The sequence below is a fragment of the Eretmochelys imbricata genome, chromosome 15 (assembly GCF_965152235.1).
Source record: "Eretmochelys imbricata isolate rEreImb1 chromosome 15, rEreImb1.hap1, whole genome shotgun sequence".
Taxonomy (NCBI): Eukaryota; Metazoa; Chordata; order Testudines; family Cheloniidae; genus Eretmochelys; species Eretmochelys imbricata.
The window spans coordinates 30,821,119-30,848,488 of NC_135586.1; the positions used below are offsets into that span (position 1 = coordinate 30,821,119).

A 27,370-nucleotide genomic window follows, 5' to 3' on the forward strand; every position below is an offset into this window, starting at 1 on the left:
GACAATTGCATAATGGATTCTGCAACAATGAAAGGTATTTACTGCAGATGAGATATAAACTACCACAATTTTGCAGAGCATGGAAATTCAAGATCAGCTGAGGGCACTGTGTACAGAATTTTAAGATCTGTGGCAAAAATGGTTGCTGCATCTTCCTGGCCTGAAGCATTCTATATGGCAGAATAAAAAGTCTTTTCAGTTGCTACTGGAGCTGAATTAAGAGCTTGACTCAAGAATTAAGTGTGACTGCTTGTAGCTCGCTGCATTAACGTGACTGAGTTTTGGTTTTGTAGTTGTTCTGATCCAATTATAAAATAATTATAGTCAATTTAAAAGGCATTTGAATTTGGAGCCATAAAACAGGGTCCAAATGTATTCCCCAGAATGCCAACCAACTTGACATGGAGTGAAACACCAACAGAGAAAGCAGTCACATCTACAGTCAGCTTCTGTAAATAATATTCTGTGCCAACCGCATTAACTCTGTCTTGTCTAGACTGTTTTTCAGCCAGTATGTTTTTGCTTCACCATTGCATGATTTAGACAGGGACATGGATTAGCAAACTGCACCATCTTGCACTTGTGAAAAAGATGATGTAAAGTTGAGTTTTATCCATGTATTGTTCACACTGCAGCTCCAAATGATTCAAACTTCCCTGGCAGCCTCTTATATGCAGAACAGAAGGGGCAACAAAGTATAATCCTCTAGGACTTTGCATAAGAGGGACCTTAGAGTGATGAATAATTACCTACTATCATCTTCTGAGAGTTCTTATAAAAGAATAAGCAGAACTATTGCAGAACAGTCCCATCAATTTGTGACAGATCCTGCAGGTGGGTAAGCAGCACCTCATGAGTAATGTTATCAAAGACTGCTGATAGATTTAATAAGGTCAGGTGTTTTCCATTGCCAGAAGGAGATAGATGACTAGGGCTACTAATACAGCCTCTGTACCAAAACCAGACATAAAGTTAGAGTACTAGGGATCCGGTATATCAGAAGAATCCAGATGAAGCTGGTATTTTCCTTCCATGACCGCCTCAAAAGAGAACGTTCAAAATAGGATAATAACTGGCAAAGTCATTAATGTCAAGTGATGGCTTCTTCCTAAGCTGCTGTTGGTCTAAAGATAAAGTCTTAGAACTCCAAAATTGCTAATTTGAGTTAAGAAATTTTATTCACTGTAAAGAGGAATACTGAATACATTTTTCTATCATTTCCATTTGTTTATACATTTAAGAAATTACTGTAGTAACTAATCAAAATAGCAGTTTGTATAGAGATTATTTAGAAACATGAGTTATTTCATGTCACTTCTTTATCTTTGAAACAATTTGAAGTTGCACTTTAAGGGTTAGTAAAACATTGCCTAAAAATATTTTAAAAGTGTTGTTACATATTTTTAGAAAAGTCCCCTTTAGATATTTAAAAAAGAGACTTGCTGTATTTCTTACAGTAAAGTATTATGTTTGAAAGCTTTGAAATTTTTATATATTTGATTTACTTACCACATTTTCCAGGTAGAATAATTTGAATAAATTGTTACATAAAAATTATCCTTAGATGTAAAAAGGCCCCATGCTGAAGGGATCTAGTATGTTACTGCAACGTGAGTCACGATCATGCATTTATCTGGATGAGTGATTCATCCAGATCTGTCAAAAATCATTTTTTTAGATGCTCAGTAACTTAAGCATTCTAATTTCAGCATTTGAAAAGATATATTGTCAGATCGTATTTCTGAAGGTGAGCTGTGGTATTTGTCTGCCAGGGGATTATCATATATGAGTCATTAGTACCATCATATTTATGGGACAGTACAGTAACTCAAGAGGGAGCTATTACTACTATATGTCAGTTATCAGATAAACCATGACAGTTTGTGAGTTCTGCTCACCATCATGTTTCTTTTGGTTCTGTGTAGTAGTGTTCTGTTAAATAAACCTGTAAAATTAGCTGAATTTGTATGCCATACATGATCTGATATTAATAAGTGTCTCATATCGTCTTGCTTGTCTACAATAGAATCAGGGTATTCTTGATGACACATTCTCATTTCCCTAGATTGAAAGAAAGGAGGTAGTTGGTCCAGCACTGTTGAATTGGTTTACCATTTGTGACTCAGTGTGGCCTTTATTCTTAGACAGTTGCTGCAGAGAGACTAATGTCGGCCAGTAATAAGAGTTGACAGTGTTTGTGCTACACTTTCCCAAATCCTTCAAGGTTCTGATTCAACCTTAGAACATGTTAAAAAACTCTAAAGTGGTTATAAAAGTTTATTATCATGCACTGGTTTAGGAGGAAAGCTCTTCAGAGCTCCCATCACAAGAACATATTCTTCATCTAACAAGGATTTATTCCAACAAGCTATTTGAATTTTATCCCCTTGAAGAGTGTGTGGTGTTCAATCTGTGTAGATGGAGTGCAGCAAATTCTCCTTGAATTTTGCAACGCTTCTGTGAAGAGCGTGGGAATTACAGTAACTCCTCACTTAACTTTGTAGTTATTTTTCTGAAAAATGCTACTTTAATTCTTATGGGGAAATTGGATTCGCTTAGCATCATTTAGCTTAACATAAATAGGGGGGGTTAGGTTCCAGGGAAATTTTTTTTTACCAGACAAAAGACTATATTTTATATATATATATACGCACACAGAGTATAAGTTTTAAACAAACAATTTAATACTGTACACAGCAATGATGATTGTTAAGCTTGGTTGAGGTGGTGAAGTCAGAGGGTGGGATATTTCCCAGGGAATGCCTTACTGCTAAATGATGAACTAGTACTCGGCTGAGCCCTCAAGGGTTAACACATTGTTGTTAATGTAGCCTCACACTCTACAAGGCAGCAGGAATGGAGAGAGGGAAGACAGAATGGCAGACAGAGACACACACCCTGTGTGTGAGAGAGAGAGATGCGCATTGCCCCTTTAAGTATACTAACCCCACTTTAAGTACATTGCCTTTTTAAGTAGATCAGCAAATTGAGACAGCAGCTGCTGCGAGCAAGCTCCCTGTGTCCTGAGCCCTGTTGTAACACCCCCGCCCCCCGCTCTATGGAGATGGCGTAAGCAGGGGGCAGGAGTATGGGGGAGGGGGACACTGACATTAGCACTCTTCTTTCCCCCACCCCTGCACAGCAATCAGGAGGCTCCCAGGAGCAGCTCCAAGGCAGAGGGCAGGAGCAGCACATGGCAGTGCGGGGAGGGACAGCTGAACTGCCGGCAGTTGATAGCCTGGGAAGCGGGGAGCTGATAGCGGGGCTGCCAGTCGACCCTGGTTCCAAGCTCCCACCAGCTAGCTCCAATGGGCTGCTCTTTCTGCAAGCAGTGGGCAAAGCAGGCAGCTGCCAAACAATGTTATAAGAAAGAATTGCACAACTTTAAACAAGCATGTTCTCTAATTGATCAGCAATGTAACAACGAAACAACTTTAACTGGGATGATTTTAAGTGAGGAGTTACTGTATCTGTATTAATTGTTGTTGTTATATTTCTGTATCTGTGTATCTAGCTTTAGTGTTTGCTTTGTGGGCTAAAAGATAAGTAAAGGGTAAATCCTACAGGAATTCCCGAACAATTTGTAGACGGAATTCAATTGCTTGGTGCTCAAAATGACAATCCCAGAAATGCACCGTTTAAAGTTATCCTCCAGAGAAATGCATAAGCCAGTTCGGTCAGTTTCAGGAACGCTACTCAAAATCCCAGGACATCTTCAAGCAGGAACTATGAACAAAGGGACTTTGGAATGAATAAAAAGAAAACCTGTGGCTTGAGAGATACAGAATGGAACATCAGAATGTCTGAGAGGCAGCAGTTGCAGGGGCAACCTGTTTCACCTAGCCCAGTTCTTGGCGGGCCTGGGTTAAGTGAAACCTTCTTAAACTCTCAAGGAAAGTCTAGGCTTAGGTAAGACTATGTGTTTAGGCTTTTCTTATTTTTAACCCTGTACTCTAATTGCTATGTGCCTTTGGATTAATAATATGTTTGTGTCACTTTAATCAGTCTCTAGTCACAAGCTCCAAATACAGTTAGACCTGTGTCATTATAACAGTTGATAAAAAAGGGGAATGTGGCCAGAGACGCATTTTAAGCATAGGATGAATTGTGAAATTCCACCCTGAGAAAAAGATGGTTACTTGTAGGGGTGCACTTGAGAGGGACTGCAAAGGGGTCTAAATTGCTGCTTGCCCTGTAACCATGACAACTTCAAAAAGAAAAATGTGTTCTGAAATGGAGGCAAAACATACCGTTTTATGTCCTTCAATTTAAAATCTCCTGAACTACTTGCTTTCTCTTAAGTCTAGATGTGCTTTTCCACTTGTTAAACTGGTGATCACGGATCCTTGTTTTTTTTTTTTTTTCCACCTGCATGAAATATTTTTCCAGAGTCTGGTCCATGTGTTCTCTCCAAGTGGAGACTCACCAACACCAGCCTGTCCAATGTTTGTCTCAATGACAGATGTGTGACTGGGCACTACATCATCTGTGCAGCCTTTACTTTGTGGGTCTGGAAGCCATAGTGCTCTGTTCCTTCTTGAAGAGGCTTTGAAAAGGGCCAGGTTGAGTCTCAGCCCTGGAATGCTTTGATTTTCTTGATTCACAAGTTGATGGGTGGATTTAGTGCAAATCCTCATACTCAGTGTTTCATTTGGATCCTGTTTCTTCACAGAATGAAGTGGAGGAGGTTCAGTAGATCAAAACACAAGCCATCCCTTGGGGATATTAAACTATCTCTTTCTTTTCCTCCTTCTCCATGCCCTAGTAGGAGTCTCTTGCCAGTAATACTCCCATTGAACGATTTACATTGATTAAACTCTTCTTCAGAGCAGAATGGATCTGAGGTCTTTCGGGGTTGGCCTCGCTGTCATGAGACGAAGTTCCTAACAGAACCTATATCTTGTGCCTCCTCTCTGGCTTTCTTACTGTTTGGTAGAACTAAACCTATTTGTAAGTCTCCATGGTTATTTGTTGCCCTCACCTAGATTTATCCTTATATACTGTCTCTTCTGTGAGAGTGCTCAAGTGGATATTCCCAAATTTGTTATGATCTAGTCTGTTCCTGTAGCACAGAATGAGCATTAAGACTATCTGCCATGTCTAAAGCAGTTTTTAGACCTTGTTGAGGCAATCATCTCCTCTCTTTATGCAGCACTAATGCTGCTTACTCACTAAACAAAAGTTGTAGAAATTGCAATGAATTTGTAAACCAGTCATTCTTATATTTTCGTACAATATTCTCAAATATCTTAACCTAAATTCTGTTGTTCTAACTACAGATTTAATGTATTTAATTGAATTATAAACACTATGCTGGAAGCAAGTTAACTTAAATTTCCATTGCAACTTTTGGTGTAGTGCTCTATAGTAAACAAGACCAAAATCAAGATCCCTCTGTGAAGGGGCCACTAGAAATTCCTGAAATAGGTCATTTTTTCCAGCAGATATCTATAATACAGTATCTCTTCTTAAGAGAACTTCAGTGCAGTAACCTCTTTGTCATATAGAGTTGTTTTCCACACTTAGTATTTTGAAAAGCTGATGTTAACACAGAAGTTTTTTTTCCATGGTAACTGATTAGAAGTTCATATAACTGATTCAGCTGAGTCCATTGAGAGGCCTGAATGCTGCCTCAAACCTTAATATTAAAATGCTACTGCTAAGGCCTATAGCATAAAAAAAGATGCTCATTTGGCTTCTAGGCTACTGGTTCTACTTTATGCATATGCTCCAAATAGAATCATAGAATCATAGAATATCAGGTTTGGAAGGGACCCCTGAAGGTCATCTAGTCCAACCCCCTGCTCGAAGCAGGACCAATTCCCAGTTAAATCATCCCAGCCAGGGCTTTGTCAAGCCTGACCTTAAAAACCTCTAAGGAAGGAGATTCTACCACCTCCCTAGGTAACGCATTCCAGTGTTTCACCACCCTCTTAGTGAAAAAGTTTTTCCTAATATCCAATCTAAACCTCCCCCACTGCAACTTGAGACCATTACTCCTCGTTCTGTCATCTGCTACCATTGAGAACAGTCTAGAGCCATCCTCTTTGGAACCCCCTTTCAGGTAGTTGAAAGCAGCTATCAAATCCCCCCTCATTCTTCTCTTCTGCAGACTAAACAATCCCAGCTCCCTCAGCCTCTCCTCATAAGTCATGTGTTCTAGACCCCTAATCATTTTTGTTGCCCTTCGCTGGACTCTCTCCAATTTATCCACATCCTTCTTGTAGTGTGGGGCCCAAAACTGGACACAGTATTCCAGATGAGGCCTCACCAATGTCGAATAGAGGGGAACGATCACGTCCCTCGATCTGCTCGCTATGCCCCTACTTATACATCCCAAAATGCCATTGGCCTTCTTGGCAACAAGGGCACACTGCTGACTCATATCCAGCTTCTCGTCCACTGTCACCCCTAGGTCCTTTTCCGCAAAACTGCTGCCTAGCCATTCGGTCCCTAGTCTGTAGCGGTGCATTGGATTCTTCCGTCCTAAGTGCAGGACCCTGCACTTATCCTTATTGAACCTCATCAGATTTCTTTTGGCCCAATCCTCCAATTTGTCTAGGTCCTTCTGTATCCTATCCCTCCCCTCCAGCGTATCTACCACTCCTCCCAGTTTAGTATCATCCGCAAATTTGCTGAGAGTGCAATCCACACCATCCTCCAGATCATTTATGAAGATATTGAACAAAACCGGCCCCAGGACCGACCCTTGGGGCACTCCACTTGATACCGGCTGCCAACTAGACATGGAGCCATTGATCACTACCCGTTGAGCCTGACAATCTAGCCAGCTTTCTACCCACCTTATAGTGCATTCATCTAGCCCATACTTCCTTAACTTGCTGACAAGAATACTGTGGGAGACCGTGTCAAAAGCTTTGCTAAAGTCAAGAAACAATACATCCACTGCTTTCCCTTCATCCACAGAACCAGTAATCTCATCATAAAAGGCGATTAGATTAGTCAGGCATGACCTTCCCTTGGTGAATCCATGCTGACTGTTCCTGATCACTTTCCTCTCATGCAAGTGCATCAGGATTGATTCTTTGAGGACCTGCTCCATGATTTTTCCGGGGACTGAGGTGAGGCTGACTGGCCTGTAGTTCCCAGGATCCTCCTTCTTCCCTTTTTTAAAGATTGGCACTACATTAGCCTTTTTCCAGTCATCCGGGACTTCCCCGGTTCGCCACGAGTTTTCAAAGATAATGGCCAATGGCTCTGCAATCACAGCCGCCAATTCCTTCAGCACTCTCGGATGCAACTCGTCCGGCCCCATGGACTTGTGCACGTCCAGCTTTTCTAAATAGTCCCTAACCACCTCTATCTCCACAGAGGGCTGGCCATCTCTTCCCCATTTTGTGATGCCCAGCGCAGCAGTCTGGGAGCTGACCTTGTCAGTGAAAACAGGCAAAAAAAGCAGCATTGAGTACATTAGCTTTTTCCACATCCTCTGTCACTAGGTTGCCTCCCTCATTCAGTAAGGGGCCCACACTTTCCTTGGCTTTCTTCTTGTTGCCAACATACCTGAAAAAACCCTTCTTGTTACTCTTGACATCTCTTGCTAGCTGCAGCTCCAGGTGCGATTTGGTCCTCCTGATTTCATTCCTACATGCCCGAGCAATATTTTTATACTCTTCCCTGGTCATATGTCCAACCTTCCACTTCTTGTAAGCTTCTTTTTTATGTTTAAGATCCGCTAGGATTTCACCATTAAGCCGAGCTGGTCGCCTGCCATATTTACTATTCTTTTGACTCATCGGGATGGTTTGTCCCTGTAACCTCAACAGGGATTCCTTGAAATACAGCCAGCTCTCCCGGACTCCTTTCCCCTTCAAGTTAGTCCCCCAGGGGATCCTGGCCATCCGTTCCCTGAGGGAGTCGAAGTCTGCTTTCCTGAAGTCCAGGGTCCGTATCCTGCTGCTTACCTTTCTTCCCTGCGTCAGGATCCTGAACTCAACCAACTCATGGTCACTGCCTCCCAGATTCCCATCCACTTTTGCTTCCCCCACTAATTCTACCCGGTTTGTGAGCAGCAGGTCAAGAAAAGCGCCCCCCCTAGTTGGCTCCTCTAGCACTTGCGCCAGGAAATTGTCCCCTATGCTTTCCAAAAACTTCCTGGATTGTCTATGCACCGCAGTATTGCTCTCCCAGCAGATATCAGGAAAATTAAAGTCACCCATGAGAATCAGATACATTTCAGAAATACATTTCAGAAAGTGGGGATCAGCATTCATCATTGTAGGAGAACCAGGATTGGTGCTCTCACTGGGTGGAGAAGGACAAAGAAGGCCTCCTCAAAAAGGTTCAGTCAGATACATACTCCTCTGCCTGTCCTACCCCAGCCGCCAAGTCCATCAGTTCCTTGATCTTTTTCACACAATTTACAGCCCAGCTAATGGTTTAGGAAGGCGTGTGCATATGTTCTTAATCCAGAACTTCTCAGATTTTCAAACAAAATTCTTCAGACCCCATTTTAAACACCACAGTCTGCAAACAAATTGGTTACTCCTATCAAGAGTTACAGGGGGATAGAAAATCTCTTCTTGGGTTGGAATCCAGAAGTCATCCTTAACTATAGAATTGCAACGAGCACCTCCACAAACTTGTCCTGGGAAAGAGATGAAGGGAAATAAGGTGTCTACCACAGTGAAGAATCTTTCTTTCCTCAGACAGTGTAAAGATTTAGAAATAGGTTCAATTGACTGATTCCTTTTTTTTTCCCCCCATGTTACAGATAAAAGACTATGAAAAACTGGATTCTGAGGAGGAACGTCTTAGCAGAAGTCGGCAGATTTATGACACATACATAATGAAAGAGCTGCTGTCTTGCTCACATGTATGTATGCTGCAGTTTCACTCTATTATTGTAATATTTTAATGTTTCCTTTGACTTTAAATTCTGTAAAATATTTAATAATGGAAGGACAGTGAGTAGATGAAAGTCTGACAGGGAATTACACAAAACGCTGCTCAAAGTGTTACAATAGCAATCTATTATGATAGCAGTGTCTACTAACTCGGTTGTCACTCTTTGTAAAGCATAACCTTATTTGAAAGAGTGGATAATCTACAATAATGACATGATTTGAGCCAGAGAGAAATTTATCCTGTTATGTAAGACTTTGAATCTGCAAGTGCTTATGCCCATGCTTCGCTTTACACATAATTCTGTTGAAGGGAATGGGACTACTCGTGCCTGAAGGTGAGCATGTACACCTGCAGGATTGGGATGTAAGTGTACATTTTTCTTAAAACGGGGAATACAAAGAAGCAGTTGGTGGTTTCATGTGTTCTGTGTTCCTGTGCCTTGCAGTTACTTGATGGATGGTCTCCATCACGCATGGCATGATCTGGGACCTTGGTTGTTTTTTTTTTTTTGGCTTGGAAATAGGGATGGGCATAACTTTCAAAGTGTTTTGCAACAGGATGCTTAATGGACACTAAGTTACATTCATTTTGAAGTTTGTGTATTTTTCATATAAGCAACATTCCTTTTTAGTTAAAAACTGCTATTGTGACCTCAATAATTAAGAACCTAAATATCTCTTTTCCAGCTGTTTGTCTAAAATCTTACTTTTTATTTTTCCGAAGCCATTCTCAAAGAAAGCTGTAGATCATGTACAAACTCACCTTGCCAAGAAACAAGTGCCACCAAGTCTTTTTCAGGTGAGATGAAAGCACTTGGAGTGTCTGGGTTTTATTTAATTATTTGAACGTAAGCAATTTCTGGAAACTTCCCTTATTTACATATTATAATTACAGTTATGACAGGAATTTTATACTGTATTTCAGAAGTCAATTAAAACAAAATGATACAGAGAAAGATTTCTGTATATAATAATCAGAGAATGTTTCTAATTTCATTCTCTTGTTAAAGATAATAAAAATGGTAGATTAGTCTTCTTTAGCCAGAAGAGTCTTTGAGTACATTTTTGAAAAGATTACTAACTGCTCTATAACTTTACTGGCTGAAGGGTTCTAATATTAACATTTTATTCCTGTTTTCCTCCAAAATCATATGGAAAACTTCTTAGAAGGAACAGTTATTACAGATAGCTTTTTTTTGGTGAGATCAGTGGTTTTTATGCCTGTGGTTGAGGAGTATCCCAGCAGACTAGCAGTGTTTGAAAGAAATCCTCATCCCTTGGCGGCTTGTGGCAGCAGGAGAGAGTCACGTTGGCCAGTTGGCGTTTGGGCATGCGGTCAATCCATCTCCCCACCTGTGACTGTTGATCTGCAAGGTGCTGAGAGCTCTGGCCCCAGTCCAGGAAAGCATTTAAGCAGGCTCGTGGGTGTAAGCATATGAGTAGGGAATGGGAATACATAAGGATATTAAAGTTAAGCATGTGCCAAGTGTTTTTCTGGTTTGGGGTCAGAGTGCTCAGCACCTTGCATGACTTAGCCCTTAGTTTCTCTCACTGAGGGCTTCTTAGATAACTGTGAAACTTTCATTCAAAATAGAAGAAATTCAATTAAAAACATGTACCCAGTTTCAGTTAACCGCTTGGTAGTGTTGCTTTTTCACACATTGTCCTAGAAATTCAGGTCACAGTCCACTCGGATCTATGCTTTCATATGCTGGTTCCAAGTGCATTCTAGGTAACCCAATTAGCAGAGTGTGAGGAATTTCACATAGGCGCTCTAAGTGAAAGTGGGCTACAGTTGCTTTGCCAACCACTGGTAAATTACATTTTTTAAATATAGTTTACAATAAATCCCTTTTACATCAGGACCTTATGCTTCCTTTCAACATAAATCAGGTCATGAAGTACAGAATTCAACTGAATGTTTCAGAAATATGAAAGCATAGCAATGCAGATACCTTTCTGTTTAGTGGGTCCTTCCTTTTGCCTCTAGCTAACTATATTATATAGCACCATATTTTTGAGGTATAAGAGTACATGGCTGGAGTTAGCAATATTGCCGTTTCACATGAGGGTTTTAGGTGCTGGTGCCAATTTATAGTTCTTTCATTATTCTAAATACAGTGGGAAATTACATTCTGAAAAAGGCTACTTGTCCTCTACAGAAATTAGAGTACTTTTCTCTAAAATTCTATAAATGTTGTAGGATTTTAGAATTATAGGATTTCTGTGTCCACAAATTTAGCGCCAAAGTAAATAATGGATTTTGGTTTATTGGTTTGAAAAGTGCACCTTTAATGTTTTTTATTTATTCAAACAAATTGAAGGTGAAATAGGTATTTCTATATTATTACAGTTCTAACACAAACTGACCTAAGCAAGGACATTCCAATTAAAGTTAGATAACATAATTAGACAAATTAATTTTTGCTTTAATGCTGAATATCCTGGCTTTTTGTTAATATGAACCTATGCGATATGGCAGTGACTGCAGGTTTAAATTAATTTGCTGTACTTTTATAGTAATTGCATTTATTGCAGCATTTAAAGTACTGTTATATTAAACCTGCTTGATGGTCTTACTGTATCAGTGAATTATCTTTGATGTTAGAACCAGAGAGACTGACAAAGTGGTATCTGTATTGTCTACGTTGGATCTCATGTAGCCACTGGTAATTGAGTTGGGATTTGAAATCATTGCACACTATGTCAAACCAAGTAATGGTGCTCCTCTTTCAAATAGGCCACTTGTGAATTAAAGCTCCTGGTAGCAAGGTAGAGGAAATAAAGGAGAGTGAAGAGAGAAGCTCTAATAAGGAAAGATTATCTTGGTGTTCCTGTGCTGACTGCTCTTTGAGTTTCACAGCCTTCACCATAAATTCTAAACTTTGTTATTTAATTTAAATAAATGAGAAGCAGTGTTCTCAGCCTGATCATTCTGGTGATTAATCCATAAAGTTTCCATGCTCATTTCCTGTTGTTGGTCCATGGGCAAAGACTGAAAAATTCTCTCCAATCCCTCCCAGGAAGATGCTAAGGCCTCTAATTCAGAAGAGCCCTTGAGCAAATGCTTATCTTCAGTGCAACGACTCAGATGCTTAAAGTCAAGGCAATGCTGAATTTCGTTGCTGGATCAGACCATAAGCCAGGAAAGTCACCACAACGCATTGCAGTTACTTAGGGCCCCCCTTCTGTGGGCATTCAGGATGCTGGAGCCTAAACATGTAATTTATTTTCACTGGACAGTGTTGCATGTTCAGTTTATCATACATTGAAAAGTTAAATAACATTTTGTATCTTTTTTTAGCCATACATAGAAGAAATTTGTGATAGTCTCCGAGGAAAAATATTTCAAAAATTTATGGAAAGGTATGAATCTATATACTATATGAACTACTGTGTAATCTCCTGCAGTTAGACTGGTCCCTTGAGTATTATTGCAAAATAAGGGTAGAATTGTTTAGTTAATAGTGTATTATCAGCAAGCTTTTCCAAAGAACTAGCCTTGATACATGTATCATGTTAAATATCAGGATATCCCAGTATTGTATGTAGTGTAGTTGTGACTGAACTTGTAAGGATGTTCAGATCACACAATTAGTGGACCACTCCACTGCACCACGTAACAGTAATAATGGACTTCTTACAGTCTGATCTTTTAAAAGTCTGAAAGTCTCTAACTCCATTCATCTGGGTGATACTCTTACAAGTAAACTACAATTTTATGGGGGTGAGCTATACAGCAATTCTAGTGTGTAGCCCAAACGGTTTACAACTAAACAGGTTTCAGAGTAACAGCCATGTTAGTCTGTATTCGCAAAAAGAAAAGGAGTACTTGTGGCACCTTAGAGACTAACCAATTTATTTGAGCATGAGCTTTCGTGAGCTACAGCTCACTTCATCAGATGTTCTCTGTGTATATATAAAGTCTGCTGCAGTTTCCACGGTATGCATCTGATGAAGTGAGCTGTAGCTCACGAAAGCTCATGCTCAAATAAATTGGTTAGTCTCTAAGGTGCCACAAGTACTCCTTTTCTTTTTACAACTAAACAGTAACTGTAAGGAAATGTAAGGTGGCAAAACCAGTTAATCTTACACATCTGAATAATGCTATTGACCTTAATGAGACTACTGGTGGGAGTAAAGTGCACAGATTTGGCCCCTAATCTACTGCTAACAAATGATATATCAGATTATGTAGCCAACGTAATGTCCTCATAAGATCAATTTTTCCTACACTGAAAATAAACATTTTATAACTGATATAGCAGCAGAAGAAAATTATCCTGTAACAACATTCAATAGTATTGACATCTTCTTTATTTCAGGATAAAATAGGTTTACATTATTCCTTGGTGTATATTAAGGTTAATTCAATTTGAAGTTACATTGCATACTTTCTGATTTAATTATCTTGCTTGTGATACAGTTGAAATATTTTTTTTAATTTCCTGAAAAATTGACTGTTAGAAACAGGGTCTAAAGGAAATTATGTAAATAAATATGGATGCATTCGTAACTGAAGAGAGAAAATAATCAGATATATTTTATAACTTGTTATTAAACAAAACATATTGAGAGTGAGTTGCTAAGAAACATGCCAAATTAAAACAAGCATAAAAGATGGCTAATCAGTGAATTTTTTAAATGGCAATTTTAATCTTCATAAATTACCTTGTGCTGAATTTAATTTTCAAAACTAGAGTTCTTGGCATTTTTCACAATACTTTCTGTAATTCTATTGGATAACCTTTTAACTTAACTTTTAAATTTTTTTTTTTAACAGTGACAAGTTTACTAGATTTTGTCAATGGAAAAATGTAGAACTAAATATTCATGTAAGTAATTACATTTATATTGTCAAAAGCCGATGTAGGAAAGAAAATGTTAGATTTTAAAGAATACTTTTCCTTAAAAGACGTTATTAAGAAGAACAATGAGTATTATTCTAATATGCTGTTCTATTCTTTGATGTACATAACCTCCCAGCACCATTAATGATTCCTCCCTGGCTACCTTCTCTGCCTGTCATGACTTAAAAGCCTTGTGGTTTTGAAATAGGTAGTTACAGGAAACAGATTGTTTGAGCACTACTTTTTGGCAGGAGACGCCAACCCAAGTACTATTCTGTCTCCCTCTGTTTTTTCCCTTCAAAACTCAGACCTACTTGCCTCCATTTGGTATATTCTTGGCCTCATCCCTTAGTCCTAAAGTGTTTTACTCCCACAATTTCTTTGTCTGCAAGGCAATGTTGCTCATGAAAGCTGCTGTCTTGGTTTCATATCCATTGAAATCCTCAGCCAGGCCTTCATGTCCTGTCATCTTGGCTATTGTAAATACCATCTCTATGACCTCCCCAGATTCTAGTGCTTGCAGACATAGGGGAGCATAAACAATTAAGGGCTTGTCTACACTAGCCACTGGATCGGCGGGCAACGATTATTCCAGCAGGGGTCAATTTATCACGTCTAGTATAGACGCGATAAATCGACCACTAAGCACTCTCCCGTCGACTCCGGTACTGCACCAAAATGAGGAGCGCAAGCGGAGTCGACAGGAGAGTGTCAGCCCTTGACTTACCACAGTGAAGACACCACGGTAAGTAGATCTAAGTACGTCGACTTCAGCTACTCTATTCACTTAGCTGAAGTTGCGTATCTTTGATCGACCCTGTGCGGTAGTGTAGACAAGCCCTAAGAGAGCAACTTTCTGAAAACAGGTAGTGAAACCATAAAACTAAAAAATAAAGAACAAATATCCACTTTAATACATTGATGTCAAATGAATTTAGAGATTGTAAAGGGTAAAGGTTCTGGGCATTGGAAAATGAAATTTGTGTGTTTTGAATTCACAGCTGACCATGAATGACTTTAGTGTACATAGAATAATTGGGCGAGGGGGATTCGGTGAAGTATATGGTTGCAGAAAAGCGGACACTGGAAAAATGTAAGTTCTATACTGTGTTTTAATGATAAATATAAACTCTAAAGTATATAAGGAAAAAAACTCTGAATTTTTTACAAAATCTCCACAGAGCGGAATGATCAGCTTAGATTGTATCATGAAATTGTGTAATAGAGTTTTGTCCTAAGGTCCAGTCAGTTGAAGAGTTTGAATTTATGGAGTGGCTTAAAGTCTCATTGGAAGTTTGATCCTCCAAAATGCTGGACACTCAGGCCCCAGTCTTGCAAAACAATTAAGCATATTCTGAAATACTGAAAACACTTGTATAGTCCCTCTGAAGTCACAGGAGATTTCTCATGTGCTTAAAGTGAAGGGTGTACTTGAGTACTTTGCTGGCTCAGGGCCTGGAGTGCTCAGCGCATTTCAGGATTAAGCCCTGGGATAGACATGTGTGGGCAGTTTAAGAATACAGTGTCCTAAGTCTATATAATTAAAACTATTTACACTCCCAAGAAGGGGTTTTGAAGGAAAAAACGGCAGCAATGGTTGCTTCTAGTTGACAGTTGGTGCTCCATTGTTAGAACTGCAGCTAAAACACATCTCTGGGTTCAAGTTCCCAAATCAAACCCTTTGCTTTCTCTGGCATTGCCACTCACACACAACTCCTAATTGCTGCATAGAGAACCCCTGGTTATTAGGCACAATTCTTCCATCACATGGTCAGCTTTGATTTTCTGGACATAGCATGGGTTTTCCACATGGTTTGGTCTACCTACTCTCCTACCCATTTGAACCCAGGGATCTTTCTTTGATAATTCCACATAGCATTTCTGATGCCTGAGGTGTCGAGTGTTCGTGGTTCCCATTGGGTTTAGTGGGAATAGTGGGTGCCCAATACCTTTTAGATCCTGACTCTGAGCTATTAACAAGTGAAGGGTCCCCTGAAATGACTTTCATGTTTAATCTTTCAGCGGTGACTTTCACCTCAAGTATTTATTTCAATAATACTATTAATATCTTCATTCCTGTTGCAGTACTTTAATGCACATATTGATTTATTCTTTTTAGTTTGAGATTTATAAAATGAGCCTGCCATGTAGTCTGTAGGCCAGGCACAGAAATGTAAATGATATCCATCTCTTTTGGACAAAAGCCACACTAAATAGGCTTCCACCTCAGAGATAGAGTTAGCATATTTGCCCAGTCGCTTTCTCTGAAGAAGCCTGAATGCCCAAACTAAGGAACTCAGAACCAATAAGGGAAGCAAAAGATGTCCCTCCCCTTCCTTTCGCTCCCACCAGTTTCCATGAAGCGCAGAGGCAGAAGAATAGAGAAAGGTAATGGGGATAGCAGCAGAAAAGTCAGCCAAACTTTTCCATACCTGAAGTAAAGCTTTAGGTTAGGTTCATCTTTTGGGTAGAGGTTTGGGTTAGTTCTTACTTTATCCAAACCTGTTCACCCATCCCTAATCTAAATCCCATTCACTCTAGATGGCTGCCTCTGCTGCACTTATCTGTCTGCAAGGACTTTGAGAAGCCATCCCGCCAAGGTAAATGCCATTGGTGTTCCACTAACCCAGAAACAGACAACTGAGGCTGCTCCCAAAGTAGCTCCTCCAAGAGCAGTGTAAACAGAAGCCAACTTAGTCTTAAAAGCAGCATATCTCAGAAGAGAACATAGTGGTGCTATGTCAGAATGACGAAGTGAGGTATTTGACATCAACTAGCCTTATATGACCCCAGATCATTTGCCCAGGTCAGTAGCCCCAAGGGACAATTAAGGGCTAATGTTAAAAAGGCTATGTTAAAAGTAATTTTAAAACTTCCTAACGTAGCACAGAAACCAAGGACAAGAGCATCTGTGGTAAACACACATTCCTGGCTTAGAAATGTAAAATGTGTGCGTGCTCCATACACATGACCCAGCTTTGCTGGTGTTGTCTGGAGTACCGATGGTATGTGGTGGGTTGCAAAGCAGGGCTGCTTTGAGGCCTTCTGTCTGCACAGAGCACGCACACTCTGGATTGTTGTTAAACATGTACATTATCCTGTAACTTGATATGGCACTTCTATAAAGAATATTTTTAAATGACACACTCCTGGCTTGCGCTGAGAATTCTGGAGGAGCACTGAAGGGCGAGGGAGGCGGAGGGGCAGGGCAGTGACACTGTGCTTAATGGAACTCATTTCTGGTAAAAGATGCAACATATGATCTCCTGGCACTTACTGACAGAGGCTGACAGACATATGGAGGAAAAGGTTCAGGATCCTGTTCGTGCCTTTGGTCCCGTTGACCATGTTTCTTTGGAGACATGGAACACTGCTGGATGTGCTAGCCGGACCCCTTTGTACTTGGAGAACTAGGGTCACCATTGTGCCTTGGTCATCTGGGATGGGGAGAAGGGGGATTTGGAATGAAAGGGCTCCCTACTTCTTCCCCCACTCTCTCTCAGCACACCTGAGCTGGATAAGCTAGAATCTAGTCTTATATATATCTATAGTGAACCCACTTTTCAGAGATACCAGGTTTGCACAACCTTTGGGCATACAGGAGCTCCAGGCACATCAGGAGCTTTAGTTTATTACAAGAGCTGCCTAAGTGTGTTGGTAATTGCTGAGTTGACTGGGTGAGCGTTTCTACAGATGAACATCCTGAGCCTTTTACCTGTAGTGCCACTGACAATGTGCTTAGCCCCAGTTTAAGCCAATTTTTAGCAGATTGCTCTCCGATTCATAGACTTGTTGGGATCCATGTCATTGTGCTCTTGTTCTTCATTAAAACATTAAACACTCATGTTCCATGTCTAAAAACGCCATACAGTCATGATATATTGTTGGAGAAGATAGAGACAAAAGCCTTCTCTTGTATCTCCGGCCATCTGTTGTGTAGTAGAAAACAAACCATTTTCCTTTTTTTAAAAAATGTCCGAACCTAGCAGGCCTCTTCTGGGTAGAGGTGAAAGCACGGATTCATATGGAATCAGAATAGGGTCCATGTAAACATTCCTGTTAACTCATACTCCAAATCCTGGTCTGCGGATATTGAAAAATGGACTCCAGCTATCTTTATCTAACCTGTGTTTTTCTGATTCCCTGATCACTCTGGTGTCTGGATGCTGGCCACCTTAGACTTTGTTATTTAGGTATCCTAGGAAAACCTCTCTACTAGGAGATTGAGAATAATGTTTCAATGCTAGGAAGATGTTGGAGTTGTTCTCTATGGGTATGTTTACAGTGCATTCTGACATACTTGCTGTAGCTTTAGCCATGCTAGCATTGCCAAAAATAACATTGTAGATATGGTGGCACAGGCTTCTGTGCAGGCCGTACAAGCATGTACCTACTCGCAGTGTTAGTCTGCTCTGATGCACGCACCTCCTCATTGATGCTGCTATTTTTATTCATGCTAGCCTGGGTAAAGTTAGCCTGGGCATGTTTATCCAAGCTGCAATCTCACCTTGGATTTCAGTACAGACGTACCATCTGTCTAGATGCTATTTCGAGATTTCTGATATAGATGCAAGTCTTTAAAGACTCTGCTCAATATACTGTAAATATATATATCTATTCTATATAGCTGGCATGGATTGTTGGTGAAAAATATTGAGGGTGGGAGACCTTTTCCAATATGCTTTTCTGAATTATTAATATTTTCAGGTATGCAATGAAATGTTTAGATAAGAAGAGGATCAAGATGAAGCAAGGAGAAACATTAGCCTTAAATGAAAGAATTATGCTGTCGCTAGTCAGTACTGGAGTAAGTATCCTGGAATTTTTTCTCCATCTTTTACAATTATTTTTTGCAGGTAATATCTAAAATACTGTGTAGAATACATATTCCATTAATTCATTCATGTGTGGTGTAGGGGAAGTCAAAGCAGACCAAAGGATAATGGTGTTAAGTGCCCCAAGGCCAAAAACAAAAAAAACCCCGAAACCAAACAAAAATTAAATAATGATGATACCACCTACTTCTTACATAGTGCTTTTGATCAATAGTTCTCAAAGTGCCTAACAATCTTTAATGTACTGATCCTCGCAACACATTAAATTGGCTTGTCCAATTTTTCTGTTATTGCTTACTTCTGTTGATTTGGTCCTTTGGTCCTGGGAGTAGAATTAACTGCCAAGTTTACATAGAAAAGTTGTCTATGTGATATTTAGATCAGTTTTAAACAAAAAACGTCACAAACTTTGTTTATAAAAGGAAGCATTTCTGGTATTTATTCTACAATTCTGGAGTCTCACAGATCCTTTCACATAGGGAAACTTGAGTTATGTAGAAGAGACGTTCAAATGGAATCCACAGAGTGAATGTTGCCCCAAGTGATTATAAAACAGACTTCGAAATGGTGGAACCTCCAGAGTACAATAACCTCATTATATAAAGCCTAAAATCAGCTCTTGTCACCATGGTTACAGGGGATGTTGATAGAAAGGTTAATTTTGCTCATGATGATTACTCTGTTCAAATGAGATTCACAGTTTACAGCTCAGTGTAAGCACATTCTCCTGCCCAGCCCAGTTACAAAATGAAAGGGATTGCATATAATTTTGTTACAGACGTATTGGCTAATGTGTGTCTGTGCTATCAGAATTATTACTGCTGCTGCTTGGTAGATAGTAAAGAACTCCAAAACAAATACAGTAAAATCTCTGTTATCCGGCGCTTTATCAACTGGAAAGCTCTATTAACCAGCATTTCTGTTATCTCCCAATACAAATCTTCAATCTAGTAACTGGGACTAGTATACTGCCCAGGAGGTTGATCAATTGCACATTCTGCACTGTGCTTTTATGCAAAACAAGCAGAAGACAAGTAAGCAAACTGCTTTCAGGGATTTATTCAAAAAAGCAGCTTCCAGGGTGTGTCATAAGGTCATTACAGATTCAGCCCAATCTCCTACACCTTCTACATCTACAGTGATAATTGATGTTGATAATAATGACCCTCAGGCACTGCAAGATCCTGAAGTGCCTTCTGAATCATCAAAGAAAGATTATGTTCAGTACAATTTTAGTGTTAAGTTTGTTTTTAGTGATCTGGATGTTCACCCTGTGCTGCGCATAGTGATATGTAATGTCATAAGATAACCTACTATATAGAAAACTTTACCTGTATACACTGAAGTGCTTCAAAAAACTAACCACTCCACAGTGCAGTGCTACTATGGGATTGGTGAGGACCTGTGTGCTATTTTATACTTTATTTATTTTATTGTATTCTAATTCTTTGAAAATTGGTATTCCACTGGTAAGTATAACTCTTAGTTAATGGGAATTTTTGATTATCTGGGACCCCCCATTCACTCAACATGCTGGATAACAAAGCTTTTACTGTCAAAAGAATTTGCTGTATTCTCAAAGAGAAGATGTTCTGTATCTCAGTGAGATTACATACATTTGATTTTTGTCTCTGCATTCTCAGAAATGTTTAAAGATCATTCATTTCTTGCTGAACCTTGTTAGTGTGACATGTTCAATGGTAATTTTTCTTTTAAATACACACCCACCATCCTCACCAATGCTCTGTGCCTGTGAACCATGTGGTAGCTGGGCTATCAGCCATGGAATCTACTCATGTAACAGAGCATCAGCATGGCCTGCCTCCACACCAGCAGCTTGAATGGACTTCTCATTGTTTCCCTCTCGTCTCTGCAGCCTGTGGTGGTGATTCGGTGGGGTGGAGCATGTATATCTGTCAGTGATACTCCCTTTCTCTCCACATGCCTTCATTCCACCTGTCCTATATATTTATTCCTGCTCCTGTTTTTCTTCCTCACCCTGAGTCTTGAGAGAACCCAAGGAACTGCCCCCACAAACAGGGCTGCTCACATCAAGGAAATTTACAAGATGCAAAATGGGTCTCTAGTTTAGGAAGTACAGCTTGCTCCCGGGCACCTGATTTTGAGGTATTGTTTGGCTGAGAGAGAGAGAGAGAGAGTGCCATCAAATTGCCCTATAAGCACAAGGCAAAACGAGTGATAGATACTGCTGAGAGGCACAGTCTACTTCAGGCAGACTTGTTCTCCCTATTCCACTAGAGCGATAGATTTGCCCCCTGAGGAACACAAGGAGCATTAGCCTCCATAAGCCCTCTTCCTCTGCAGGCCATGTAATGCCTGCACATACTTTCCAGCCACACAAGGTGTGTCTACACTGCAATTGAAGACACATGGCTGGCCTGGACCAGCTGACCCGGTCTTGTGGGACTCGGGTTGCGGTGCTGTGTAATTGCGGGGTAGATGTTTGGGCTGGAGCCCGGGTTCTAGGACCCTGTGAGGTGGGAAGATTCCAGAGCTTGGGCTGCAGCCCGAGCCTGAACATCAACACCACAAATAAACAAACCCTTAGCCTGAGCCCCTTGAGCCTGTGTCAGCTGGCACGGGCCGCCACGGGTTTTCAGCTGAAATGCAGACATGCCCACAGTTCCACTGGCATGGCTCAGACTCTTCCACCAGATGCCTTGAAGGCTACGTCGACGGTTAGAGCTGGGGGTGTGATTCCCAGCTTGAGCAGACCTACTTGCACTAGCTCTCATTGTGCTAAGAATAGGAGTGTAACTTCAGTAGCACGGCAGTAGCACAGGGTAGCCGTCCTGTGGTTTCCAGGCAACGTGGCACTTGGGAACAAATGCAAAAAAGAGAAAATCGATACGGTTCAAGGGGGGGAGCCCTAAAAAGCAAAAACCGCTTCTTGTCATCTTTCTCTCTGCTGTCTTCTTCTGTAGAAGTGCAAGAGCTCCTGATCATATCACCTTGAAAAATCTGACCTGGTTGTTGGGGGAGATGTTCTTTTCTGAATATTTTGGTTTGGTAGCTAAAACCACAATTTCTTCCTAGGATTTGAGTCAGAAGCCTAATGCCTGGACTAAAGGGCTGGGTCTCCCTCTGAACCTAGCTCAAGGAGATGTTCTCAGGGCAGAGTGGAACTCCCAGCATTGGATCAGAGGCGCATAGATGAGCCATGTGTTTTTACACGTTCCAGAAGGCCAACTATATCTTGTCCAAAATAGATGCAGCTGTTGCAGCAGAGGCCAAGGCATCAGCCAGTAAAGAACACTTGGCTAGGAAGATTTTATATTTCACGTTGAATATCTCCATACAGATTTTTGGCACCCTTCAGTGTTCCTCTCTGTACCCTTCATTTTAGTGTGTGTTTTAATCACATAAGCAGCAAAAATGACCAGGCAAATAATGTGCTGTAACTGCTGCTTTCTCGTGTCACTGTTGCCTTGTGTTCCCCCCAGCTGTAATGATGTGTTCACCTGTTTCTCAACTTCTAATTAAATGATGAGCTCTTTGGGGCAGGGATCATCTTTTTGTTGTGTCTGTGTAGTACCTAGCATGGCTGATCCCTCATCCCTGACTGGGGTCCTTACATGCTAATGAAATACAAACACTGGTGTTATAAAAGTTGACATTCAGAGAGGCCTGTTACAGACACACCTTTTATTGCTTTAAAAGATATTTTCAGTACAGGATTTTAAATGTCTTAGTCCTCCCGAAGATCTTTTCTGAAGCCTTTTACATTTACCCCCATAAATGTAAGAGAGTATTTAGAGCACATCTTGGAGTTTTATCTCAAACTTCTGTGCAGCACCACATGTTCCTATGAGCAGTCCTTACCACCATGTTTGTATGGGGCACAGGAGAAGGTTAATATGGTTAAATGAAGACATTCCATGGTACAGTGGTCCTTTGTCTTAGCAAGGTTTATTTTAATATGTTCAAATCTACATTTTTATGAGCTTGATAATTGTAAGAGTTGTACTGAATATTGGTCTTTCACTCTTAGGCCTTGTCTACACTGCCACTTTACAGCGCTGCAACTTTCTCGCTTGGGGGTGTGAAAAAACACCCCCTTGAGCTCTGCAAGTTTCAGTGCTGTAAAGTGACAGTGTAGACAGTGCACCAGCGCTGGGAGGTACTCCCCTCATGGAGGTGGGTTTTTGGAGGAAAAAATATTGTGCCTTGCTTTGCTGTTCTCTCCCTGCCCCACCACCACAGACACTTGCCTTTCCTGATGGATAGGACGTATGTGGTACACTGATAAATTGTGGAGCTGGAAGTTCATCTTAGAATCTTTTAAACTGTAAATCCAAACCCTTTATTAAGTAAAGGAAGTCATACAGAGTGGATTCCTGGTCTAGAGAGAGAAAACACAGGATTATGCATGTCACTTTAACTCCTTTTATTACTTGCATTGCCACTCGCTATCTGCATGACCTGAGGAAGTCAATTCTTAATACATCTTGGTACCTTGTTTTTTCTCATCTGTAAAATGGGGATAATACTGTACCTCACAGAGGTTTTCTGAATCTGAAGGTTTGAAAAGTGCTCTGAAATCTTTAACAGGTGCTATGAAAGTGAAAAGTATTATAAGTCAGAAAACCTGCCCAGTATTTGAGTTGAAGAGCTTGTACAAAAAAACCTGTTAAAATTGTTGTTTGTTGAAGGAATTGTTTCACAATAATAGATTTTCTACTAAAAAGGTAGCAAATTGTCACTGAGACAGAATAGGTACTAGGTCAGTGGTCCCTCAGGTCTGTGTTAAAACACCATTACCTCCCTTAAGTTTCCTGTTCTAATAAGAACAAACTACATTCAATTGTAGTTTATCTGAACAAGCAGAGGGAGACCAGGCTCAAGAATCACTGAGGATTCTCTCATGGAAAGATAAGCATCAGATAATACTAGCAAAACTGGGTAAGCTGAACAACAAAACAGATAGGTTCAGTGGTCGAACATTTCATCGAGAACGGGCCCTGTTTAAAGGTGCTTTGTCCATTATAACAATTGCTAGAGAAATTTGTAACAGTCTTGATTTCATTGGAAAAATGTAATCTGTTCCCAAAGTTCTTCAGTCACTTCAAGGGACCCCTGTTCAAAGTGACAGATGCATTCTGAGTACTGTAGTACATTTCGTTAAATTATACTTCCTCTGATTATCCAAGCCTCAAGAAAGGTCTGTTAGGAAAGAGTGAGTTACTATCCTGGTAGCAGAGCACTGTGGTCATTTGTCTTTATTCATAGACCAGTTAATGTCAGTTTAAGATTCCGTTATTCAGCTACAGTTTGTCTTTTTTTCTCAGTGTCTGTTATTCTTTACATCCAGGTTCTAAAGTTGAATGCCTAGGTCAGTAGTTCTCAATCTATTTATCATTGTGGGCTGCATATGCAGCTCTCTCTCTGTTAATGTGCGCTGCATCCACACAACATAGATACTGTCTGTATTGTCCTGAGGATGTCACATGGGACACAACTGTGTGCTGATTGGGCTGCAGGTTGAGAACAATTGGCCTAGATATTGAAAAACAAAAGTGAGACTCTGAAGGCTGTCCCTCTGAAGTAATTCTCTATTACACTAAAATCCCTGTAATGTTCAGTTTCTGAAGATTTACAATTGATATTGTGATTTATTTTCCTCTGGATGGTGTACTACCAGAAATGTGTCCTCTTTTGCCACTTTGCCACTTATTCTGGATTTTATCCAAGATGATTTAGATATAAGGGGTTATTTTAAAGTATTCTGAATTCACGTATCCATTATACTGTCTCTCCAAGGAGTGTCAAATATGGAAATTCAGTTGCTTCCCTCATAACTTGAGGATGCTCTGGAACTGCTCCCTACGAATCCAGTCAGGACTCTGGGGAAGTCTCCTTTCTGTGAGCAGACTGTCTAACTAACTTGAAGGGGAAAGGAGTCCAGGAGAGCTGGCTGTATTTCAAGGAATCCCTGTTGAGGTTACAGGGACAAACCATCCCAATGAGTCGAAAGAATAGTAAATATGGCAGGCGACCAGCTTGGCTTAATGGAGAAATCCTAGCGGATCTTAAACATAAAAAAGAAGCTTACAAGAAGTGGAAGGTTGGACATATGACCAGGGAAGAGTATAAAAATATTGCTTGGGCATGTAGGAATCATATCAGGAGGGCCAAATCGTACCTGGAGCTGCAGCTAGCAAGAGATGTCAAGAGTAACAAGAAGGGTTTCTTCAGGTATGTTGGCAACAAGAAGAAAGCCAAGGAAAATGTGGGCCCCTTACTGAATGAGGGAGGCAACCTAGTGACAGAGGATGTGGAAAAAGCTAATGTACTCAATGCTTTTTTTGCCTCTGTTTTCACTAACAAGGTCAGCTCCCAGACTGCTGCGCTGGGCATCACAAAATGGGGAAGAGATGGCCAGCCCTCTGTGGAGATAGAGGTGGTTAGGGACTATTTAGAAAAGCTGGACGTGCACAAGTCCATGGGGCCGGACGAGTTGCATCCGAGAGTGCTGAAGGAATTGGCGGCTGTGATTGCAGAGCCATTGGCCATTATCTTTGAAAACTCGTGGCGAACCGGGGAAGTCCCGGATGACTGGAAAAAGGCTAATGTAGTGCCAATCTTTAAAAAAGGGAAGAAGGAGGATCCTGGGAACTACAGGCCAGTCAGCCTCACCTCAGTCCCTGGAAAAATCATGGAGCAGGTCCTCAAAGAATCAATCCTGAAGCACTTGCATGAGAGGGAAGTGATCAGGAACAGTCAGCATGGATTCACCAAGGGAAGGTCATGCCTGACTAATCTAATCGCCTTTTATGATGAGATTATTGGTTCTGTGGATGAAGGGAAAGCAGTGGATGTATTGTTTCTTGACTTTAGCAAAGCTTTTGACACGGTCTCCCACAGTATTCTTGTCAGCAAGTTAAGGAAGTATGGGCTGGATGAATGCACTATAAGGTGGGTAGAAAGCTGGCTAGATTGTCGGGCTCAACGGGTAGTGATCAATGGCTCCATGTCTAGTTGGCAGCCGGTATCAAGTGGAGTGCCCCAAGGGTCGGTCCTGGGGCCGGCTTTGTTCAATATCTTCATAAATGATCTGGAGGATGGTGTGGATTGCACTCTCAGCAAATTTGCGGATGATACTAAACTGGGAGGAGTGGTAGATACGCTGGAGGGGAGGGATAGGATACAGAAGGACCTAGACAAATTGGAGGATTGGGCCAAAAGAAATCTGATGAGGTTCAATAAGGATAAGTGCAGGGTCCTGCACTTAGGATGGAAGAATCCAATGCACCGCTACAGACTAGGGACCGAATGGCTAGGCAGCAGTTCTGCGGAAAAGGACCTAGGGGTGACAGTGGACGAGAAGCTGGATATGAGTCAGCAGTGTGCCCTTGTTGCCAAGAAGGCCAATGGCATTTTGGGATGTATAAGTAGGGGCATAGCGAGCAGATCGAGGGACGTGATCGTTCCCCTCTATTCGACATTGGTGAGGCCTCATCTGGAATACTATGTCCAGTTTTGGGCCCCACACTACAAGAAGGATGTGGATAAATTGGAGAGAGTCCAGCGAAGGGCAACAAAAATGATTAGGTGTCTAGAACACATGACTTATGAGGAGAGGCTGAGGGAGCTGGGATTATTTAGCCTGCAGAAGAGAAGAATGAGGGGGGATTTGATAGCTGCTTTCAACTACCTGAAAGGGGGTTCCAAAGAGGATGGCTCTAGACTGTTCTCAATGGTAGCAGATGACAGAACGAGGAGTAATGGTCTCAAGTTGCAGTGGGGGAGGTTTAGATTGGATATTAGGAAAAACTTTTTCGCTAAGAGGGTGGTGAAACACTGGAATGCGTTACCTAGGGAGGTGGTAGAATCTCCTTCCTTAGAGGTTTTTAAGGTCAGGCTTGACAAAGCCCTGGCTGGGATGATTTAACTGGGAATTGGTCCTGCTTCGAGCAGGGGTTGGACTAGATGACCTTCTGGGGTCCCTTCCAACCCTGATATTCTATGATTCTATGTACGCTAAGTTCTTCAGAGCTGTAGCCAGAATAAAATCGGTGATAAGAGACACTATTCTCCCTTGGAACTTTTTTCTTTGCACATATTTCTGCCTTTAAATTTTTCATCTGGAAAAAATGGTCTCTGACATTCACGTTAGGGGAGGGAAGGGGTTGCTGCACTGTTTGTGTCTGTCCTCTCTTTTAAACGGTGAAAATGTAGTGATTGATTCAGTAGGGTTTACAACAAAAATTGAATTATTTGTTGCATTTAAACTTGGCAATTTCCCGACTTTCATTATATCTGAGCTGAACGTCTGAAAAAATGGAGGCTCTGACACACACTATATTTTGGGGCAAATCATCAGCTGCTGTAGATTGGCTTATCTCCATTGATGTCAATGAAGCTATGACAATTATGCCAGCTAGGGATCTGCTCCCCTATCTTTTTATCTTGTGTGTGGGTGTCCCCTTTGTCCTTCCTCCACTAGCACAAGGTACATGGACCCATTGAGAATCCCAGTTGCACATAGATCTTGTGCAGCTAAGTGCAGTCCATGAGGCCTGCAAATGATTCCTATTATTCATTTGAACCCATCATGTTCAAGTTGTGTTGGACAACACGACAGCAGTGTTCTGCATCAACAAACGGGGGAGGAGGTTGGTCCATTCTTCCTTGTACAGAAATGGTCAGACTGTGGAACTGTTGTATTCGCTATCAGATCATCCTCTTGGCAGTGCATCTCTGGTGATACTCAACACATCATCAGACAGCCGCATCAGGCACTTCACCGTAGACCACGAATGGGAGCCACACGAATCGGTCGTTCAGAACATATTTC

At 41.0% G+C, this 27,370-nt stretch overlaps 1 protein-coding gene across 1 annotated transcript in view; it reads left to right on the top strand.

The window, feature by feature from the left end:
* Positions 1 to 27,370, top strand: part of GRK3 (G protein-coupled receptor kinase 3) — a 118,519-nt gene that overhangs the window by 52,481 nt on the left and 38,668 nt on the right. Inside the window, exons 4-9 of the mRNA XM_077834949.1 lie at positions 8,735 to 8,836; positions 9,592 to 9,666; positions 12,172 to 12,233; positions 13,651 to 13,702; positions 14,719 to 14,810; positions 18,425 to 18,524. Coding sequence (XP_077691075.1) covers positions 8,735 to 8,836; positions 9,592 to 9,666; positions 12,172 to 12,233; positions 13,651 to 13,702; positions 14,719 to 14,810; positions 18,425 to 18,524 — 483 coding nt within the window. The remainder of the gene's footprint in view (positions 1 to 8,734; positions 8,837 to 9,591; positions 9,667 to 12,171; positions 12,234 to 13,650; positions 13,703 to 14,718; positions 14,811 to 18,424; positions 18,525 to 27,370) is intronic.